The 21493-nt window shown below is 45.0% G+C and overlaps 1 protein-coding gene across 2 annotated transcripts in view; it reads left to right on the top strand.

The window, feature by feature from the left end:
• LOC116939048 (serine incorporator 5-like) overlaps positions 1 to 21493 on the top strand; it is a 64685-nt gene that overhangs the window by 26310 nt on the left and 16882 nt on the right. For both annotated transcript variants that reach the window (XR_004402366.2, XM_032946932.2), the window contains exons 6-7: positions 1251 to 1462; positions 19784 to 19879. Coding sequence is in view for 1 of the 2 variants with exons in the window: in XM_032946932.2 (XP_032802823.1) it covers positions 1251 to 1462; positions 19784 to 19879 (308 nt within the window). In the remaining variant the exon portion in view is untranslated. The remainder of the gene's footprint in view (positions 1 to 1250; positions 1463 to 19783; positions 19880 to 21493) is intronic.

Genomic DNA, 21493 nt, shown 5'->3' with positions numbered 1-21493 from the left:
TTATCCCTATACTGTGAGAACATGCATGCGCTAGTTTCTCACGGAAAAAAAAATATTACTTGAATTGTATTCTTAATAGTTTTTACTTGTTGCAAACATCTCCCCAGTAAATGTGCAACGTTGGCCTAAGGTTGCATGTTTTTTCTGGCTGTACTTATTAGACTAACTCCACCTATTAACCTGTCTACCTCTACCCACGTACCTACCTAATCCCCTACCTGCCTACCATCCATACAAACCTAACTCCCTACCCCTACTGTTTGGTTCTATTCGGTAAAGTCACGTAGGTAAAACATAAAACAACAAAAATCACGACGTTTCGGCCACAACACAAGCGGCCTTCATCAGGTGAAGGGACCAGGCTGTCTCAAGGACAGAGCTGGAGTGAAACACAGCCACGCTCAGACCGCGAACTTTAAGCTGTTTGCGAGGAAACAAGGTACCTTGACAAAGGAATTAGCATACAAATTTGCATTTGATTGGCCAACTTGGCATGATGAACGGTGTAGAGGTGGTGTACATGCGGGTGAACATACCGGTTGGCGCGGGGGGGGGGGGGGAGTTTACCTATTGATGGTGTGAAAAGGGAATTTTTTAAGAGCTGCGAAAGTTTGGGGTACCACTACTTGAAAAATATACTGTACCATTGAAAATTAGTTTAATGTTTGGTTCGATTTAGAACATCTTTCCAATGGTTGCTTAATTTGAAACCATCTTCTCGGTTGAAATTGTGTCTGTGTTTGTAGATCTGAATTGCCTCGTCAACAAATCTCTACCCCTACCCATCTACCTACCCAACTACTCACCTTCCTGCCTGCCTATCCCTACCACCTACCCGTTTACCCACCTCTCTACCTACCTACCCACTTACTGAGCTGTCGATCTCTACCCACCTACCTACCTGCCTACCCATAGCCATTTTCCTACATATTTACCTACCTGCCTACCCCCACTCACCTACCTGCCTACCCCCACTCACCTGCCTGCCTACCCCCACTCACCTACCTGCCTACCCCCACTCACCTACCTGCCTACCCCCACTCACCTGCCTGCCTACCCCCACTCACCTACCTGCCTACCCCCACTCACCTACCTGCCTACCCCCACTCACCTGCCTGCCTACCCCCACTCACCTACCTGCCTACCCCCACTCACCTACCTGCCTACCCCCACTCACCTGCCTGCCTACCAACTCGCCTCCTGACTTGCCGACCGACCTGACCGGTGTTTCCGTTGCGCTCTTTCGCCAGGCTCACCGGTGCCGAGCAGAACAAGGCCTGGTACGCGGCGCTCATCACCGTCACGCTGATTTTCTACGCGGCGGCCATCGCCGCCTTCGCCCTCATGATCGTGTTCTACACGAACCCGTTGGGCTGCGCTCTCAACAAGGGCCTCCTGTCCCTCAACCTCGTCCTCTGTGTGGCCGTCTCGCTGCTCGCCGTCTCACCCTGCGTGCAGAAGCGTGAGTTCCTCGCAATATCCTGCTTGCTGTGGGGTGGGGGGGGGAGGGGGCAGCGCACTGAAGTGGTAGTAGAGACGTGTTTAATTGTTCTACAAAACTATTGTGTTGTTGTGGAGCATTCTGGGAAATGGCATATATTAACCGAACTCTGTTTTGCGTCTTGTCTCCACATATAAATATAGTATGTTTTAGTCCATTGGCCAATTGGCTTTCCAATCCAGTATTATCCAGCAGAATTTGTTTAAGCAAGCAAAATTTGAACACTTTAAAGGGAGTGTTTTTTTCCAAATAATATCTGGAAACCCAGAACAATCTGTTCAATAAGCCTGCCTGTTGATGAAACTCAGAAGGTAGAAACCGGTCTAGAGTTTGCTTGCGTAAACAGATGCTGCTGGATAATATTGGTCTTGAAAGCTAACAGAGCATTGGACTAAAATATTTTACTTGTATGTGGAAATTTTCAGTTCAGTTTTTTTTCAGTTCAGTTTATTTATTTTGGTATAGCCCTGTGAGCCATTCGGCTGTTGATTCGGGTGCAACCACAACAAACAAAAAAACAAAAACACGAACAAGAAAAACATCTTAAAGTGACTATGTGACTGTGCAAACAGAAAATCCAGGAAAAAAACCAGCAAAATATTCTTGAAAAAGCACCGTACACCAACGCTGTGTGCAAAAAATCCCAGTGGGATGCAGCTCAAACAACAACCACAAGAAAACTTAGATTAAGGCCATCAGTCTAACTCCGTACTACAACAAAACAAACATGTCCAAACCAAAAAAGTTTTCGAAATCACCAAAAAATAAAGCCATAATTGCAACGTAACAGTTATCATAGGGACTGTGACCGAATTTTTACAAACTACATAAATAGCATGTAACACCATATCCTAGAGCCATAGCTGGCTGCATGAGTTACTCCACAACAACAGAAGCATCAGTCGGAGTATCAAATTTTTCAATGCACCCTTAAGATCAGCACACTAAATCAAAATAGAGATAATACTTTGCAGTGTCATCTGGAGCTAAACATTTTATTTTATTTTACGCCAATAAATAGCAGTGGCAGCTAGGGGTGTACAACTCTTCTAGAGCAGTTTTGAGAGAAGATCTCATTGGTAGCGATTCAAGTTGCAGTTTATTGGCAATAGCATTGCAGACCCTGGGGGCATCAATAGCAAAGGGCCTTCCTCCAGTTTTTGTACGGCAATAGGGAATGTGAAGCTGGTAAATGAGCGAAGACCTGAGGTCAAATTTGTTCTTTGAAACAGAGAGGAGATCCAGTAGGTAGTCTGCGGATTTTTTTGTAAGTACATCGTGAATAAATAAGATCTGGTGCACAAGCCGTGGAACATTAAGATATGTTAAGTTTGACCCAATGTAGAGATCACAGTGGTGAGTCCTATATGGGCAGTTCAATGTAAATCTTAAGGCCAAGTGATAGATGGAATCAAGCTTCTTCAGTACAGTACTTGGGGCTGATTTATACACGATGTCACAATAGTCAAGTAGAGGCAGTATGGTAGCTTTTATCAATTCCAAACGGAACATTGGGGGGAAGCAGTGCTTGTGTCGATACAGAAAACCAATTTTTTTTGTCTTTTTACCAATTTAATCAATGTGATCTTCAAAATGCAGTTTTGAATCCAGGATGACCCCAGGATACTTATAGATCTTGACTTGCTTTATTTGATAATTATTTAAGGAATGTAATTGGGGAAAAATAACTTCCTGCTCTAGTCCTGGTGAGAAGCATAGCACCTTGGTTTTGGAGGTATTCAGGACTAGTTTAAGAGCAACTAGCTGATGTTGTAGTTTGTTGAAATCACCCTGTAGCTTAGCAATCACGGTATCCGGAGAGCGGCCAGCAGTAATCAGTATCGTGTCATCTGCAAAAAGATATTCCCTGGAATGATCCAGGTCAGTGCCCAAGTCATTGACATAAAGAGAGAACAAAAGGGGGCTGAGGATGGAACCCTGTGGAAACCCTTTTGTTATCTTAACACTGTTTGACCTCCAACCATCTGTGAATACACTTTGGGTGCGAGAAAAGAGGTAATTTTGTAACCATTTTACTGCGTTTTCGGAAAAACCGAGGCAACTTAGTTTACTAAGCAGGGTGTTGTGCTCTACTGTATCAAAAGCTTTGGACAGGTCTAGAAAAAAGACAGGCACAGTACTGCTTATTATCAAGGCTACTGTAAATGTGATTCAGAGAGTCTAATGCAGCAGATGTGGTGCTGTATTTCTTTCGGAACCCAGATTGTTTAGATGTAGTAGATTGTTGGTGGACAGGAAACTGCTAATTTGGTAGGTCAATAATTTTTCAAAAATTTTCATCAATGGGAACAAAATTGAGATAGGTCGGTAGTTATTTGGATCATCTTTAGGGCCCCCTTTTGTGAAGTGGACGGACATAGGAATGTTTACATTCTAGAGGAACTGATGCTTTTTTTATGGACAGGTTGAAAATGTGGGATATAGGTTTGTATATTAGGCGACCAACAGTTAGTAGAGCAAAGACGGGAATACTATCTGCTCCGGTAGAGGAGGACCCAACAGTTAGTAGAGCAAAGACGGGAATACTATCTGCTCCGGTAGAGGAGTACCCTTTGAGGTAGGACAGTTGTTTCAGAACATTACTTTTGTGGATTGGCTGGAAACTAAATTCGTTTCATGTTTGGACAGTGCTGTAGGAATTTGCATGAGCAGGGGTGACTCCCAATGCATTATCAAAAAGATTACCAGCTTCAGAAAAATGAAGGTTAAAATTGTCAACTATTTTTTTGGGATCTGAAAAATATTCCCTATTTCGGTTAAGCTCAATGGGCAGATTGTCTGTTTTGGATGCCTTTTCGATACATTTGATGGTTTTCCAGAAAATCCTGGCATTTCCATGTGATTCCAGGAGAGTGGAGGAAAAGTAGGCATTTTTTGCATGCCGTATTTTTGACGCATCTATTCCTTAATATCCTGTAGTATAGTCAGTCATTGACCAAATTACTGTTCTGAGCACATGCCCAAGCCTTGTCCCTAGTTTTCATGAGCTTTGTAATCAAAGGATCATACCATGGTGGGCGGTTGCTTTTAGTTTTAAATCTAACCAACGGAGCATGTTTGTAAAGAATTTGGAGAAACGTGTACCTGAATGTCTCCCAACCGTAGTCAGGTTGGGGATATCCTTGTCAATATCCGAGTGAAGCACATCATTAGTAAATGCCTGAGTGCTGAAGTGTCTCATAGAGTGCTTCTCAACCAATTTAGGGGGGGCTTTTGGTCTAGCTGATGATCTCACCCCAAAAAAGGAGTGATCACTAAGGTTATTACCCAGAAAACCAGTCAGTGTGAAATTGTGAGGGGCATTTAGTCAATAGGACATGAAGCAGATATGACTGTCCCGGATATTTTAGGTTGGGTCTTGTGGGGACATTTATTAATTGAAACAGATTAAATTCATCTGCAAAATTTGTGGCCACGGCCGGTGGGTTTAGCCAATTCCAATTTAGATCACCCACTAAAACCATTTCACCTTTAGGGAGGCCCCCAAAAAGCTCTCTCAGTGCAGATGCAGCTTCAACATCCTTCCCACTAGGCGGTCGATAGCAGCACACTACCAATATCTGTTGATTATTTGGGAGAGTTATTCTGAGAGCCAGACCTTCAAAGCAACATTTTTTAAACAAGGAGTGAGCTAGTGAACATGCAATAGTATTACGAACATAGATGGCAATTCCACCTCCTTTAGATCCTCGGTCAAGCCGAAAAAGGTTGTAGTTGTCAATCGCAATCTGCAAGTCATTGACGGCAGGAGTGAGAAATGTTTCTGTTAGGCAAAAAATGTCCGGGTCAAGATTTTCCACTTCTAGTTTTAGTTGACTTAATTTAATCACAAGTCTCTGATGTTGACATGTAGAACACCAACACCTTTCCTGCCAGAAAAATCTACAGAATTATACGAGTTCTTTTCATTTGGGCCAGGATGAAGCTCAATACCACCCAGAAATAAAAGTAGAATTAATAGTTTGCACAAGTATTTTCTGTGAAAGGATGAAGAGCGGCGAACCTTGGACGAATTGCAGTAGCTCGCAGATGGTGTTATTTTTAAGAGCAGAATGAAGTTTGAAAAGAGTGCTGGTGAAGTAATGGGACAAAGATAGGGTTTAAATGGATACAATGATGGAGTGTAGAAGTGTCTATGAGCTGTTTCATTAGCAGGTGTAGTGGCAAATCGAGCAACAAGTATGGACGCAAAGTAACGAGGGTAGCTGTTTGTAGAGTTGAGTGTGGCACTAGATATGGCCGGGAGGGACAGCAGTAGGATACACAGCAGGAGAATTGCCATCTCTAAAATATCTGGGGTAAACACAGATTAACACACAAGTGGAAAAGAAAAAATATATACTCGTAGGCCGAGCGCGATCTCTGTGAAGTTTTCCAGGAACACAGCTTGGGGTCCGTCGCAATGTTGCCTTGGCAGGAACACAGCCTGGGGTCCGTGGCAATGTTGCCTTTGCAGGAACACAGTTTGGGGTCCGTCGCAATGTTGCCTTGGCAGGAACACAGCCTGGGGTCCGTGGAAATGTTGCCTTGGCAGGAACACAGCTTGGGGTCCGTCGCAATGTTGCCTTGGCAGGAACACAGCTTGGGGTCCGTCGCAATGTTGCCTTGGCAGGAACACAGCTTGGGGTCCGTGGCAATGTTGCCTTGGCAGGAACACAGCTTGGGGTCCGTAGCAATGTTGCCTTGGCATTTCCACAGCTTGAGGTCCGTGGCAATGCTGCCCTGGCAGGAACACAAACTGGGGTCCGTGGAAATGTTGCCTTGGCAGGAACACAGCTTGAGGTCCGTGGCAATGTTGCCTTGGCAGGTACACAGCTTGAAGTTTGTGGCAATGTTGCCTTGGCAGGAACACAGGTTGGGGTCCATGGCAATGTTGCCTTAGCAGGAACACAGCTTGGAGTCCGTGGCAATGGTGCCTTGGCAGGAACACAGCTTGGGGTCCGTGGCAATGCTGCCTTGGCAGGAAGACAGGTTGTGGTCCGTCGCACTATTAACTAGGCCTCACTCAGGCTGCGCCATGGGCGCGATCAACCAGGCCTCACTCAGGCTGCGCCAGGTGCACGATTAGCTAGGCCTCACTCAGGCTGCGCCAGGTGCACAATCAGCTAGGCCTTACTCAGGCTGTGCCACGTGCACGATTAACTAGGCCTCACTCAGGCTGCGCCAGGTGCACGATCAGCCAAACCTCACTCAGGCTGCGCCAGGTGCACGATTTACTCGGCCTCACTCAGGCTGTGTCATGTGCAGTACTACCTAGGCCTCACTCAGGCTGCGCAAGGTGCATGATCAGCTAGGCCTCACTTAGGCTATGCCACATGCACTATTAACTAGGCCTCACTCAGGCTGCGCCAGGTGCACGATTTACTCGGCCTCACTCAGGCTGTGTCATGTGCAGTATTACCTAGGCCTCACTCAGGCTGCGCCAGGTGCATGATTAACTAGGCCTCACTCACGCTGCTCCAGGTGCACTATTAGCTAGGCCTCACTCAGGCTGCGCCAGGCGCACGATCTAGCTTGGCCTCACTCAGGCTGCGCCAGGTGCATGATCAGCTAGGCCTCACTCAGGCAGTGTCATGTGCAGTATTACCTAGGCCCCACCCAGGCCACACCAGGTGCACGACCAACCAGGCCCCACCCAGGCCGCACCAGGTGCACGATCAACCAGGCCTCACTCAGGCTGCGCCACGTGCGCGACCAACCAGGCCTCACTCAGGCTGCGCCAGGTACACACACGAGCGCACATCACCACACCATCACACACACACACACAAATGCACATCACCACACTATCACACACACACGAGCGTACATCACCACACTATCACACACACACGAGCGCACATCACCACACCATCACACACACACACGGGTGTACACCATCACACCATCACACACACACGAGTGCACATCACCACACTATCACACACATACAGAGTGCACACCACCACACTATCACACACACACAGAGTGCACATCACCACACCATCACACACACACACGAACGCAGAAGTCCCTCTCGTCACGGCCACTCTCACACGGCTCACACGGCTCATTCACACACACGGCTCACTCACACACATGGCTCACTCACACACAATGGCGTTCCACTGATATCTTTAATTTCTACCTCTAATACAGAGCATTTATGCTTGTAAGATATCACAGTTGAGCCGAAGTTGTTCTGTTGAGGCCTGGTTAACCATTCTTGGCTGCTTAAGAACGAAGTAACGCATTCATACTTGAGCACCACTAGTGCTGTCACAGAATTGGCAATGGTCTCTTCCAAGCTCACCTCAGGAGCAAGGTCGCTTACCTGACAGGCTTGCCATTGACTGCCACGTGACTGCAGAGACCACGCACAAATATTTGCGTGTTGTTTCAGCATGACAGGCGAAAAATGGCAAGTATGAAGAAGGCACTCAGAGGCCGACGTGACAAAGGGCATTCTGTCAAGTGTAAACACTTCATTAGTAAATGCAATTGCTCTGTTGTAAAAAAAATATATCAATCCATTTCCTCGTAAATTCACGCACCCCACAATCCAGTGTAACCACTCACGTGCACAGTGCTCTTAGGCAGATGCATCACTTTTTGCAGTGAGTCACTCTGCACGAAGAATGGGCTCGGAAGTGCCTCTCTGCTTGTTTCATCTAGGAGATAACGTATAGTACATATGTGCAGGGATGTGCCAAGTTGATTTATGTTTGCTGGTGGTCTGGGGATTTTTCTGACTCATGCCTTATCTATCTATTATGTACAAAAAAACCTCACTGCATTTCTGAGTGTGAAAGAGACCAGTGGGTTTTGGTAATCTTATAACTTATTCCATACCTGTCATGGGTGAATGCTCTGTGCATTTTACAGAAACGCATACAAAACTCACAACCAGATCTAATTAATTTTCTCACTTGAACTGCATAACTGTGTCTTTCATAAGTTGCTATCATCACAACCTCAAAGAGTGTGACACTTGAGGCAAATCGTTTTATTCTGTTCATGTTATATTTTTGTGCATAGTGCTGCCAGGTTGAAAGTTGTTCCATGTAACTGGGTTGTGTAATACTAATAATCACAGCCCTTTGTCAATCCACTGCTGAATGAATGCCACCTCCACCCCATGGTAGTTGTTTGACCATTCCTCACTACCCTGGTCGGGTATGGGTTGGTGGGGAGGGCAGGACTAGTTCGGATATCACTCAGCACTGATGTTAGCCACGGCTGGGAATCGAAGGTTCATAGCACGGTGAACTAAACATTGCAACATTTCTCCCCCCCCCAACGAATTTACAATGTAAGCTTGTATGTCTGCGTTACATATAATATACCACGTGTGTCCACGTGCTCATGGTACGCACTTGCTTGCATTTGAAACCTGCGTGAATGGCGTGCGACCATCAATCCAGCTCCACGGGAGCCCACGGGGCAGCATGTCTTAGCGGAGGTGTAGTACTGTAATCCCGCTTTGATCACTTGCTGCTTGAAATTGTCCAGCATTGCTGTTGAACTTTCCCTTTAATCCCTCTGCCTGACCTCTATAGGTATCGTCCAGCAACATGTTCTCCCCATGGTCGCGTGGATTTTTCTCCGGATCCTCCGGTTTTTCCCTCCACATTGAGAAACTGTAGAATTTTGGCGGCCTGTATCCACCTTATTCTAGCTCTTGCGGAGGGTTTCTTGACGCTCCGCGCCTCGCTTGTTACCCCCACTGATATTCATATTCTTGGTTCTTTCGGTAAAGTCACGAAAGCTTTAAATCAAAATTTAACCCCCACTGATGTCGTCTTCTCCCCCCCCCCCCCCAATATGTGCAGATGCTACTGACTCTGTTGTATGTGTGGTGGTCACTCTGTAAACACACACACGCTACACAGTACCTACCAGAGCGGGGTCATTGATAACCCTGACCAAGACCCTGCCTGAGGGGTGGAGGCTGTGGAGTGTGTGTGTGATCCCCCAGAACCCTGCCCCTAGGCAGAAAGCGGGATAAACAAACACAGATCGATTGGACTACCTGTGGCCAGAACCCCTCCTGAGGGGAAGGGGCTGTGGGGGATCTGTGATCCCTCAGAACCCCGCCCCTCGGTGGGGAATCGTATAAAAGGCGGGCTCCTGAGAGCAGAGCTCAGTTCGCCTCAAGCCGAAGTCGAGGAGCCACCTAGAGACGAGACCCTGGACCCCAAGCCCCGACATCCTTCTAAGGGCCGGGGCTCAGTGCAGTGCCAGAGGTCGAGAGGCTAGGACCCTGAGGTTCCCTCAGCCCGACGTCCTTCTGAGGGCCGGGTCTGGACAGGCCAGTGGTCAGAGACCCACCGGTGCCAGCGGTGGGTCAGCCTCCTTAGCTCCAGCCAGCCGGAGGGCTATAGGAGTAGGTCAGTGGCTAGGATAGATAGCCCGGAGGCTGTACCTCCACAGGTTGTGGGTGGAAGGGGCCATTACCCCTTCATGTTAAGTCCTAGTGAGTGTTGTTAAAGATATAAATAAAACGTGTTGCTTTCTACTACGAATCCGTCTCCATACACGACTACTACATATGTAGGGTGCAGGCATGCATACCTACAAAAGAATAAATATTTTGGTGGGTGGTGATATATTTTTTTGGGGTGAGTCGACAATTTTTGGAAACCTGTTTGATAAACTTTTTACCCCCACATCGGAGGGGGGTGGGGGGGAGTCCACTCTCTATAGTGTTTTTTTTTTATTCAGGCCTTCTAAAGGATGCATTTAGAGTACAGTAGAACCCCTCTTAACGACAGTAATTATTTCCACGAAACCAGTTGTCAAGCGATTTGGAAATACATGTTAAAGGCTTAAGTCGTTTCTTTAGCATCAAAAGTGACCATTTTTCACCCAAAAAGCATACCTTATAATATTTTACAATGGATATTAATACATAAAGATACTAACAACATTATAAACACATTCTATTAAAAGAAGCATGGTTAATTAATTCATTTATTCATATTTACTGTACCTACGATAGACCGTCGTTAACAGGGGAATGTTTGTTAAGCGAACAAATTGGGCTCTATGGAGGCCGTCGTTACGTGATTAGTCATTAGCAGGGGTGGTCATTAAGAGGGATTCTACTGTATTTGGCTGTTATAATTTTACACATGATAAGCCACTTCCGCAAGCTCTCATTTATAGCCAGGTCGTTTCTGAAAAAGAGCTGTATAGCTCAGTGTGCCTTACCTGGTAAAAAAAAAACATCACCACAATCTACATTGTCTCCTTATCAAGGCCCAGAAGAATGTGTCATTACGGTTTTGGCAACTTTCACAGACTGAAGTTTTGAAAGCTGAGATTTTGACTCGGTGAGTTCACATTTGTAAAGCTGTTAATTTATAACCAGAACAAATGCATCCTTATCCAGCTGTTAGCTTGTTGGATTACTGTTAAAATTTTAATGGTTTCAGGTCAAACACAATTGTCAAACAATTGAATTTACTACACTAATGTTAAACTGGCAGTGAATACATACAGAATGAGTCAGTATATCCTTGCTGGATTGGCTGAAATTATATATAGCACAAGATGTGTGTGCCTGGGATGTTTTACGCACTCTCGCAAATCTTGAAATGTTTAATGCACACATGGCATATCCACCCACATGATCGATGTGCCGAAGTTGTAAATGCTTCTCCGAACACATTACCACTTGAAGGGGGTGTCCCGAATAAATCTGTGGCGTATCAGTGTTTTCCATTTTATGGTGGAAAGTTTATGTAGTGCCTTACAATTTTAGCCGTGCAGGCCTCACTGGACACCGTCATCAGTAATCCATAAGCGTTGGCGCAGTGTGACCAGCGTTGGCCCCGTCTTTTTATGTTGTTTATGTTGAGTGCTTCTGCACGTTACACGAGCCTGCGTTTGCAAGAAGCGGCACAGCTCCACTGCCCAACTCAGGAGTGTTTTCTGTTTATTTGATATTTATTGAATTGTCCAAGTCAATCATTGCTCACTCCATGGGGGTGCTAAAATAAATATGCATTTGTTTATTTGTGTTTTAATATATGCTTGCATTGACATTTTTATACACCATATGCGGGGTAGACCGATGGCACGGTGGTTAGCATACTGCACCATGAACCCGGCAACCCGAGTTCAATTCCTTGCCATGGCTAACATCAGTGATGAGTACCGTATTTTCCCGCATATAACCCGCGGGGTATACCACTTTTTACACACAAAACAAGACCCTGTGGGGTATATGGAGGTGCGGGCTATCCCAAAACTATTTTACACGTGTGACATGTCATAACTCGTTAAATTTTTTCATGGTAGGACTATCCACTATGCAACACTTACCTTTGACTAAAGCACTGCTGAATAAACCACTGACACTAAAATTGCACATGTTATCACGTTTTAAATGATTCGAATTGTTTGTACAATGAAACGACAATGTTTGAAGTGGGCGCACTTTTTTACCGGGCGACGGGAGAGCTGGGGGGAGAGAGAGGTGGGGGGGGGGGCAGCTGGGGGGAGAGAGGTGGGGGGGGGCAGCTGGGGGGAGAGAGGTGGGGGGGGCAGCTGGGGGGAGAGAGAGGTGGGGGGGGGTTGGGGGTGGGGCAGCTGGGGGGAGAGAGAGGTGGGGGTTGGGGGGTGGGGCAGCTGGGGAGAGAGAGGTGGGGGGGTGGGGCAGCTGGGGGGAGAGAGGTGGGGGGGTGGGGCAGCTGGGGGGAGAGAGAGGTGGGGGGGGTTGGGGGGTGGGGCAGCTGGGGGGAGAGAGAGGTGGGGGTTGGGGGGTGGGGCAGCTGGGGAGAGAGAGGTGGGGGGGTGGGGCAGCTGGGGGGAGAGAGGTGGGGGGGTGGGGCAGCTGGGGGGAGAGAGAGGTGGGGGGGTTGGGGGGTGGGGCAGCTGGGGGGAGAGAGGTGGGGGGGTGGGGCAGCTTGGGGGAGAGAGAGGTGGGGGGGTTGGGGGGTGGGGCAGCTGGGGGGAGAGAGAGGTGGGGGTTGGGAGGTGGGGCAGCTGGGGGGAGAGAGAGGTGGGGGGCGAGGCAACGGAGCTACCGTAGTGCCGCTATTATCTGTGCAGTGCGCAATCTCCCAGTGCTAAAACTGTACTTATCTTCGCATTAATATGATGGAATTAAGCTGCGGTAACGACATTAAAGATATGAATGCATGCGGGGTATATGGAGGTGCGGGCTATCTGAAATGTTTTACACAAAACGATATTTTTGCAGGGTATATGTGTCTGCGGGTTATATGCGTCTGCGGGTTATATGCGTATGCGGGCGATATGCGGGAAAATATGGTAATATCTGAACCGGTCCTGGGCTCCTCAATCACAGTCACATAGTCACTTTAAGATGTTTTCTTGTTCATGTTTTTGTTTTGTGTTTGTTGTGGTTGCACCCGATTCAAGAGCCGAATGGCTCACAGGGCTATACCAAATAAATGGAAATGGAATCTCTTGACCAACATTATACTAACCAGTGTGGTGAAGTGTGATAATACAAACCCTAATGACTGATATGGTGAGTAGGAGTTAAAGTGTCACACCGCTCAAAGAGTACAGCGGACAGTGCTCATCTCCTTCAGTGACCAGAGGTACACATTTCCCACTCTATGGCAGGAGCTCATACAACTGTTGTTGACTTTTTACAAAGTTGTATGAATGATTAAAGTGTTTATAAAAGCACAAGTGATATTTATAGTGCATACCTTCAGGTTAGCTTTTGGAATGTCAATTTTATTATTCTGAGCGCAGACCTGTAGACAGGGGTGGCATTGTTCTCCCCACTGATGGCGAGGCCGTCATTAGCAGATCACCCAACAGTGACGTTCCTCCTTTCAACCCCGCCCGGCGGCTCTCACAGGAGAAGTCCCTTTCTGTGCCTTGGCCCGTCCGACTGAGCAACTCTCCTTGATGCGTAACATAAAGATGGATTTATGGCGTTTGTTAGACAAGCCCACTCGGAACCACAATCACCTCTTGTTCTGCCGGGGCTTCGGACAAATTGCTGTCTTTCAGCACCGCTGCTGCCGCCGCCGCCGCCACTTTTAGGCCTAATGCACGTGATACCCAACACCTGCACTTTCATCTGCGCGGTGGCCGTGCGCCGTCCCCGCTGCATGGGGCCGCGGTCGCTCGAAGGAGCGGAGCCGGAAGGACCCTGGTAAAGTCGGCCGTACACGGCCATTATCGGCCGTGTTAAATTTAAATGGAACACGTCGCTGAAGCGTGTGTAATTGCCGTAAATAGATGGAGTATTAAATTCGAGAAAATTCATGTGGCGTTATTATGTTGACATTCTTGAATATAGAATTTCAGCCCGCAATATTTTTGCTTGCTTTATCAGCAGTGTCATTCATACCCCTGCCCGTTGTTACGAGTTACATTCCAGATACAGTTGCACAGCCCCCCATAGAGGCAGGAGTTTGGGAGCGTTGAACAAATAGCATTCTTCTTGCGTAAATTCATGAAAGTATTTTCCGTTTCAGGTTCTTGTTTTTTTATGTTTACCCAGGAAAGCCTCACTGAGTCTCCATGACTCTTCATTCAGGAGGGTTCAGTGCAATGGTTACTTTCTGTAATTCCATTTGAGCAATATGTGGGTATCTTTTTTTATTTGAACCATGACACCAGCACATTATGACGTACTCTTGCGAACGATCTTCATCGTCTACTTTGAAGCAGGCGGCGTATATTTTTACGATGAATGTAACTGTGGTATTAATCAGGGCAGCCAGTGGTATTGAACCGTGAACCTCCAACAAGCGGCAAACTCACTGGCGCTGGGCCATGTCACCACCACTTTTAGGTGCACGAGTTGTACCACTCTGCAGAGGGCCATACTTAATTTTATATTATTTTGCAGCTCAAAGTTTTATTACTGGTAAAAATAACATCTCCGCTTTCATAGTGTATGTTTCACCCTCAAAGGCTACAGAGAGTGTTGCATGCAAAAAATAATTTGAGAAAGAGAGGAAGTGAGCGTTGCGTACTCCTCGCGTTTACTGCTGTTGAGCTGTGGCAAATGATAATGACACGTGAAAATGTAGAAGGGAAACTGTACTCATCTTTGGTCATAATAGGGTTTTTCCCCTTTTTTTCTGGAAACAAAACTGAAACCTTTTTACAAGGATTCATGTCTGCATTAACCACAATACTTGCAGTAAAAATGCAAACAAAAAAACACACTATGATAATACAGTGAAGGAAAAAAGTATTTCCCCTGCTGATTTTGTATGTTTGCCCACTGACAAAGAAATTATCAGTCTATAATTTTAATGGTAGGTTTATTTGAACAGTGAGAGACAGAATAACAACAACAAAAATCCGGAAAAACGCATATCAAAAATGTTCTAAATTGATTTGCATTTTAATGAGGGAAATAAGTATTTGACCCCCTCTCAATCAGAAAGATTTCTGGCTCCCAGGTGTCTTTTATACAGGTATCGAGCTGAGATTAGGAGCACACTCTTAAAGGGAGTGCTCCTAATCTCAGCTTGTTACCTGTATAAAAGACACCTGTCCACAGAAGCAATCAATCAGATTCCAAACTCTCCACCATGGCCAAGACCAAAGAGCTCTCCAAGGATGTCAGGGACAAGATTGTAGACCTACACAAGGCTGGAATGGGCTACAAGACCATTGCCAAGCAGCTTGGTGAGAAGGTGACAACAGTTGGTGCGATTATTCGCAAATGGAAGAAACACAAAAGAACTGTAAATCTCCCTCAGCCTAGGACTCCATGCAAGATCTCACCTCGTGGAGTTGCAATGATCATGAGAACAGTGAGGAATCAGCCCAGAACTACACGGGAGGATCTTGTCAATGATCTCAAGGCAGCTGGGACCATAGTCACCAAGAAAACAATTGGTAACACACTATGCCGTGAAGGACTGAAATCCTGCAGCGCTCGCAAGGTCCCCCTGCTCAAGAAAGCACATATACATGCCCGTCTGAAGTTTGCCAATGAACATCTGAATGATTCAGAGGACAACTGGGTGAAAGTGTTGTGGTCAGATAAGACCAAAATGGAGCTCTTTGGCATCAACTCAACTCGCCGTGTTTGGAGGAGGAGGAATCCTGCCTATGACCCCAAGAACACCATCCCCACCGTCAAACATGGAGGTGGAAACATTATCTTTGGGGGTGTTTTTCTTCTAAGGGGACAGGACAACTTCACCGCATCAAAGGGACAATGGACGGGGCCATGTACCGTCAAATCATGGGTGAGAACCTCCTTCCCTCAGCCAGGGCATTGAAAATGGGTCGTGGATGGGTATTCCAGCAGGACAGTGACCCAAAACACACGGCCAAGGCAACAAAGGAGCGGCTCAAGAAGAAGCACATTAAGGTCCTGGAGTGGCCTAGCCAGTCTCCAAACCTTAATCCCATAGGGAAATCTGTGGAGGGAGCTGAAGGTTCGAGTTGCCAAACGTCAGCCTCGAAACCTTAATGACTTGGAGAAGATCTGCAAAGAGGAGTGGGACAAAATCCCTGAAATGTGTGCAAACCAGGTGGCCAACTACAAGAAACGTATGACCTCTGTGATTGCCAACAAGGGTTTTGCCACCAAGTACTAAGTCATGTTTTGCAGAGGGGTCAAATACTTATTTCCCTCATTAAAATGCAAATCAATTTATAACATTTTTGACATGCGTTTTTCTGGATTTTGTTGTTATTCTGTCTCTCACTGTTCAAATAAACCTACCATTAAAATTATAGACTGATCATTTCTTTGTCAGTGGGCAAACGTACAAAATCAGCAGGGGATCAAATACTTTTTTCCCTCACTGTATATGCATTGTCCTTGAAACTGATTGGTCCACACCAGGGACGGCTTTTCTTTTGAGCCTCGACCCAATTGGTGCTCGGCCAGAGGACGCCAAAAGGCGTACAGCTCAAAGACAATGCACTATCAAAGTAATGAAGGCTCGGGGTGAGCATCTACATCTGCAATTATTGTGGTTAATGCAGATATGAATCCTTGTAAAAAGGTTTCAGTTTTGTTGCCAGAAAAAAAGGGGAAGAACCCTATTATATTTTGGTACTGGCAAAGGAGGTCTAATGATGTAGATGCTCATCTTTGGCCATGCAGGTGTTTTGTCAAATTAATGTATATTGTATATGTGAGGCCTACAATCCCCACTGACATCGTCTGGGGATTTGGCTGTAACACTGGCAAACAGTGACTTACTCTAACCAGTGACATCACATGATTTTGTTCCATTCAATTTCAGCAGTTATTACCAAATTAGCAAAAAAAATATCTTCCAGCAGCTATGTGAAATGATTCATTGACTCCTTGCAAGTAGTTTCTTGTATAAATTGGATCGTCTTATTTAGTTTGTACTGTTTGCGCTTGCAAACAGTACAAACTAAATAGCTACGACTACTATCTTCGCTGACATCTTCACTACTACTGGCTGGCTGCTCCGTCTTTTGGTTCCATGCGGCACAATGGATAGTGACAGCCCCTCTGTGATGAATACACTTTGACCCTGTGTGGTCTGACCCTTTGCGACCAGGAGGTGACCTGTAGTTTGGTTTAATCAGGTGCATATATTTATTTAATTTATCTATAATCTCTTCCCATCTCCTTTTCCAAGCAACAGGCTATATGCAAACTTACACCACACCCATATACTTTCTCATTCATTTACCTGCTAGACAAGACAAACATTCCGCGGGTATCTCTATAAACATTTATATAAATTGTCATCCTGTCTGACTTCTCGCTAACTGTAACTTTTGGTCCCTTATTTTAAGATTACCTTTAAAACCCAGCAGCGGATACATGTATAATTATGTTGCATCTTTAAATCCATTGTCATCTTTACAATTTTGTATGTCTTGCTTTGTTGGAATTGTGTTCGAAAGTGTTCACAAATGTTTACCGTATTCTATATGCATACAAAAAAAACATCAAATAGTCATTCACCCATAAAGCTTCTGCATTGATTAAAACAACAGGAAGGTAGTTGAGTAGCACCAGCATCACATGTCAGTAAGCAGCCACTTTCATAATTGGAGTTTCAGTTCACAGACATTGACAAATAGTGTCCAATTTGCTTTGTTTCAGTTTAGTTTGTTTATCAAAAGCCCATCCAATCTGACTAATGAGCAGAAGACCCTCTTCTCTACTGTTTTTGATGAAAAGGTTAAAGTCCTTCACCCAGTTGTCATTAAACTCAACCCCTAATTCCAAAGATATGAGACACTAGCAGAGTTTGTATATACTGTGCACATAGAAATTAGGTACAAAAGGTAATTAAGATAGAGTGTGGGTATGACATAAAACTCCCATAAATCTCCACAGCAGTAGTGTAAAAAAAAAAACCTGTGTTAGTCTCTACAATGGGACGTGTAAGAAAAGCCTGCACAAAATCCACGTTTGTGAATGAGCTGGGCAAATGGTGATTTAGCTTAAAACTCTTCTGTCTTTAATCTGCTCTAGTTTCATCATTTCCCCATTTTTCTTTAGACCCTTCTAAGTACTGAACCTCTCGGGGAAACTGAATTGTTGTTGGAACCGCTGTATTTCATTTAAGTCTTTCCTGTAACAAATTAACATTGGTCCTTTGAGAGGTGCGCCTCAAAGAACCTTGTAGATATTTGTGATGTCACTAATTTTTATTTGTATATTTATACATCGCGTGCAATTATGGGTTGCTTTGTTTAAAAATACCAACTGCCTGTTAAAACTTTGCCTGTGCGACACTTGGCAGGCGATTGTATTTGAAGCAAAATTGAGGACTATCTCAGCGGCTGTGTATTTCACTCCCCTCCCCCCCAAATGTCGGGAGGGAGGGGAGTGAAATACAGAGACCATTAACCCCAGCATCCTTTGTTGAAGTCTCGCAGTTTAGATGTTAATGTGCAGGGATGGTGAGATGGGAAAAATAACAATGCACTTTATAATCGCAGCGCCACACGGGATGGGACTGCAGGAATTGTCTCTTTCCGTGGCCTCAATGGATAAGAATGAAAGAGAGAAAATTGTTCCCTAGCCGCTCGAGTGCTTTAATTACAGGAGGGTTGACTCACACCAGGAACACTTTGCCCTGTGCACCCTATTGTACTAAATCCTGTTAGTCACAGTGAATTAGGTTTCTTAAAAGTGACCACGACGATCACCGTTGTCATTGCCAGTATTGTTTAGGCCAAATGATTTACACAGCCAGGCATTTTCATTTGTTTCCGATAGGCCTGTATTTGGATAATTTCTACAGGTATATAAACAAACATTCCTGTATGTACTCAATGTAAGTGTTAATTTTACTGTTAATTAAATTAAAAGTGCAGCGGTGCAGCAGTGTAGCGGTGCATGGATGGTGTGTTGGTTTGTGCACTGCAACATGAATCCCACGGCCGGCGTTGGATTCCCGGCCACGGTTAACGTTGGTGGCGAGTGATATCTGAACCGGTCTTGTGACCCTCTCATTCAGCAACTCGTACCGACCAGTGTGGTGAAATATGGTCAAACAAGTCCAGTGAACACTTTGGCTTCGTGAGGCCTTTATCCAATTATACACTTACATTTAACGTATAGTCATAAAAAAATAAACACAATGAATATTTCTAACATGACTGCCATTCTATATTTTTGTTCCAATATGTATTATAGTGTTGTCATTTGCAGGGCTGTTCTCAATTAATAATCAGAATCTTCATTTATAATGAAGAAATCCGATGAGCCATGAAGCTTTTTTTTACAAATGTCCAGAAGGGCTAGGTCAGAAAGTTACAACAGTCAGAAAGTTACAACAATAAATTATTATTAATTTGGTAAGTCAAATTAGAATGACCGATATATATTTTTATTATGTTTTAAAATAAATGTCTTCGGACATTTCAAGATAAACTTTATTCTAATGTATTTTTTCTTGCACAATTTATTGCCATGCATCACAACTTTTCATTGCTAAGATATTCTGCAATATTGGCTCTCAAGTGTAAATTTGTTTTCTCTTCTTTTGTTTGGTGATGTGACTTTCATTTGCTTGATGAGCATTGGCCACATTTTTTCATCGGTAAGAGTTCACTCAGAGTTTATTATGGGTTTGCTGCCTGAGCCCTAGGGCGTTTCTACAATATCCTAACATTCATATGCACGCCACATGCCAGTGTGTCTTCGCTGGAGTTAACTTTAATCTTTAAAATATATCGCACGACGTCTTTCATTACCGTTTGCTTCAACACAGATGAAGTCATAAATGGAGTACAGCGGGCATGTTTCATAAAAGCCCACTCACTGCATATTGGCACGTCTGTCGTAATCGAGTTACAATCTTGTTCTTTCAGGGCAACCACGGTCCGGACTGCTGCAGGCATCCATCATCAGCTGTTATGTCATGTACCTGACGTTCTCCGCCGTGACAAGCCGCCCTGCTGAGACCGGTGAGTGCTTGCACGCACGCGGTGCCCTGCGTCGGCCAAATGTCACTCGTGGGGCTTGCGGAGGTCCGTCCCTTTCACATTGCACGCCAAAGACACGTGAAATGACCACACAGATGGTCAGCAAAAGCATAGTAAAAAAAACCGCACAATTTACTGTTTCTCCACTTGTGTGTGTCTCCAAGATGCAATGGTGGGAGGGGGGGGTGCTCATTTTCATTGGTGGCTGAAAGCCAGTGGTGGAAAGTTTACATTACTATGGCAGGGGCCAGTCTTCCCAACGGATAGCCAGCCACTGTTGAACAGTAAGCACAGCTGTGATTCCTTTTTATTCTATAGTTTAAACATAACACGTTTAATTTCCTTAGCAAAATAGTGAATATAAACCAAACATACTAAACTTAAGAGATTCTGCACATTCATCAGATTTTATATCTGAGACCGCAGAATGCATATCTTTATAAATATGAGCATTTTACCAAAACAAACTTGAATGAGAGAAGGTGGAAGACAATGTGGGGGTTGGGGTGTTACACATGGTGTTTAGAGGTAAGTAAGCCATTTATCGGGGTCCATCAGTCACATCTCATTCATTGTATTTCTGCCCTCAATATCCATTAATTTTAATGTAACCTGCACAGACAGGTAAAACGTAGGTCCACAAGTAGCAGGATGAAGTCTCAATAATTTAGTAGCAAGCGGGTATGAATGGTCAGTCGCCACCTTATCACTCTTATCACTCCATTATACCACTTCCAGATTGGCAGTGGAACGCCGGCGTCTCGACCCTGCCTTCTGGCTTCTTCCTTTCCATTCCTCTTGTTTAGCCCTTTGTTTTTTTTTTCCTTTTGTTTTCTTAACCTCCGTTTCTTGCTCTTCTGTCTGCTTTCAAATCTTTCGTAACGTTTTTATAGCGCCCTGAGAACGATTCTTTAAGGGCGCTTTTGTAAATAAAAATTCTCATATTATGATTATTTATTGTAACTCCCATGGTATATGTTGATTCGTCCACCCATGTTGAGTACTCGGTGTACCAGGCTGACTGTTTTGTCTCATCCATACCGCCTCATCCATGCCATGCTGCAGGTCAAGCACTCTTCTTTTTGTCAATTCAAGAAACCTTGTTTTACATATCAAGCCATCAGTAGTGCTGTTTGTTGCTGGTCATTTGGTGTTTGGGCCTTTGGGGCCTGTGCTTAGCAATCATGATAAAAAGTAGTTCCACTTCCAGTAGGCAAAGGGGAAGCCTTCAATATTCATGGCAGCAGAGTAATGTACCGGCACAAATGCCTTCGAAATCTTTGTCACTTACAGCTCCGGTTGACTTCTGTGTACACATTAACTCCCACTACCTCCAGTTCTAATCGCTGTTAATCGTTTATGACAATTCGTTGCCATGCTGGGTATGTCTTACATAGCCAGTGTAACTCATTTACAGCTGATCCTACGATGAATTAGACATAATTGGAAAGTTTCACCATGCCATCATTGTCTTCAAGATTTCCACTTATGTCAGACCGACTGCAAAATAGGGCTATTAAAGATAGAAGGGCCGGATTAAGGCGGTTGTTGTAATTTGCTGTAAATGCCCAGCACAGATAGCAGAAATCCTAAAGC

Source organism: Petromyzon marinus, chromosome 1 (assembly GCF_048934315.1).
Source record: "Petromyzon marinus isolate PM22_M1 ecotype Great Lakes invasive population chromosome 1, UKy_Petmar_22M1.pri1.0, whole genome shotgun sequence".
Lineage (NCBI taxonomy): Eukaryota > Metazoa > Chordata > Hyperoartia > Petromyzontiformes > Petromyzontidae > Petromyzon > Petromyzon marinus.
The sequence above is the reverse complement of the archived record's forward strand: the minus strand, read 5'-3'. Positions and strand labels throughout refer to the sequence as shown.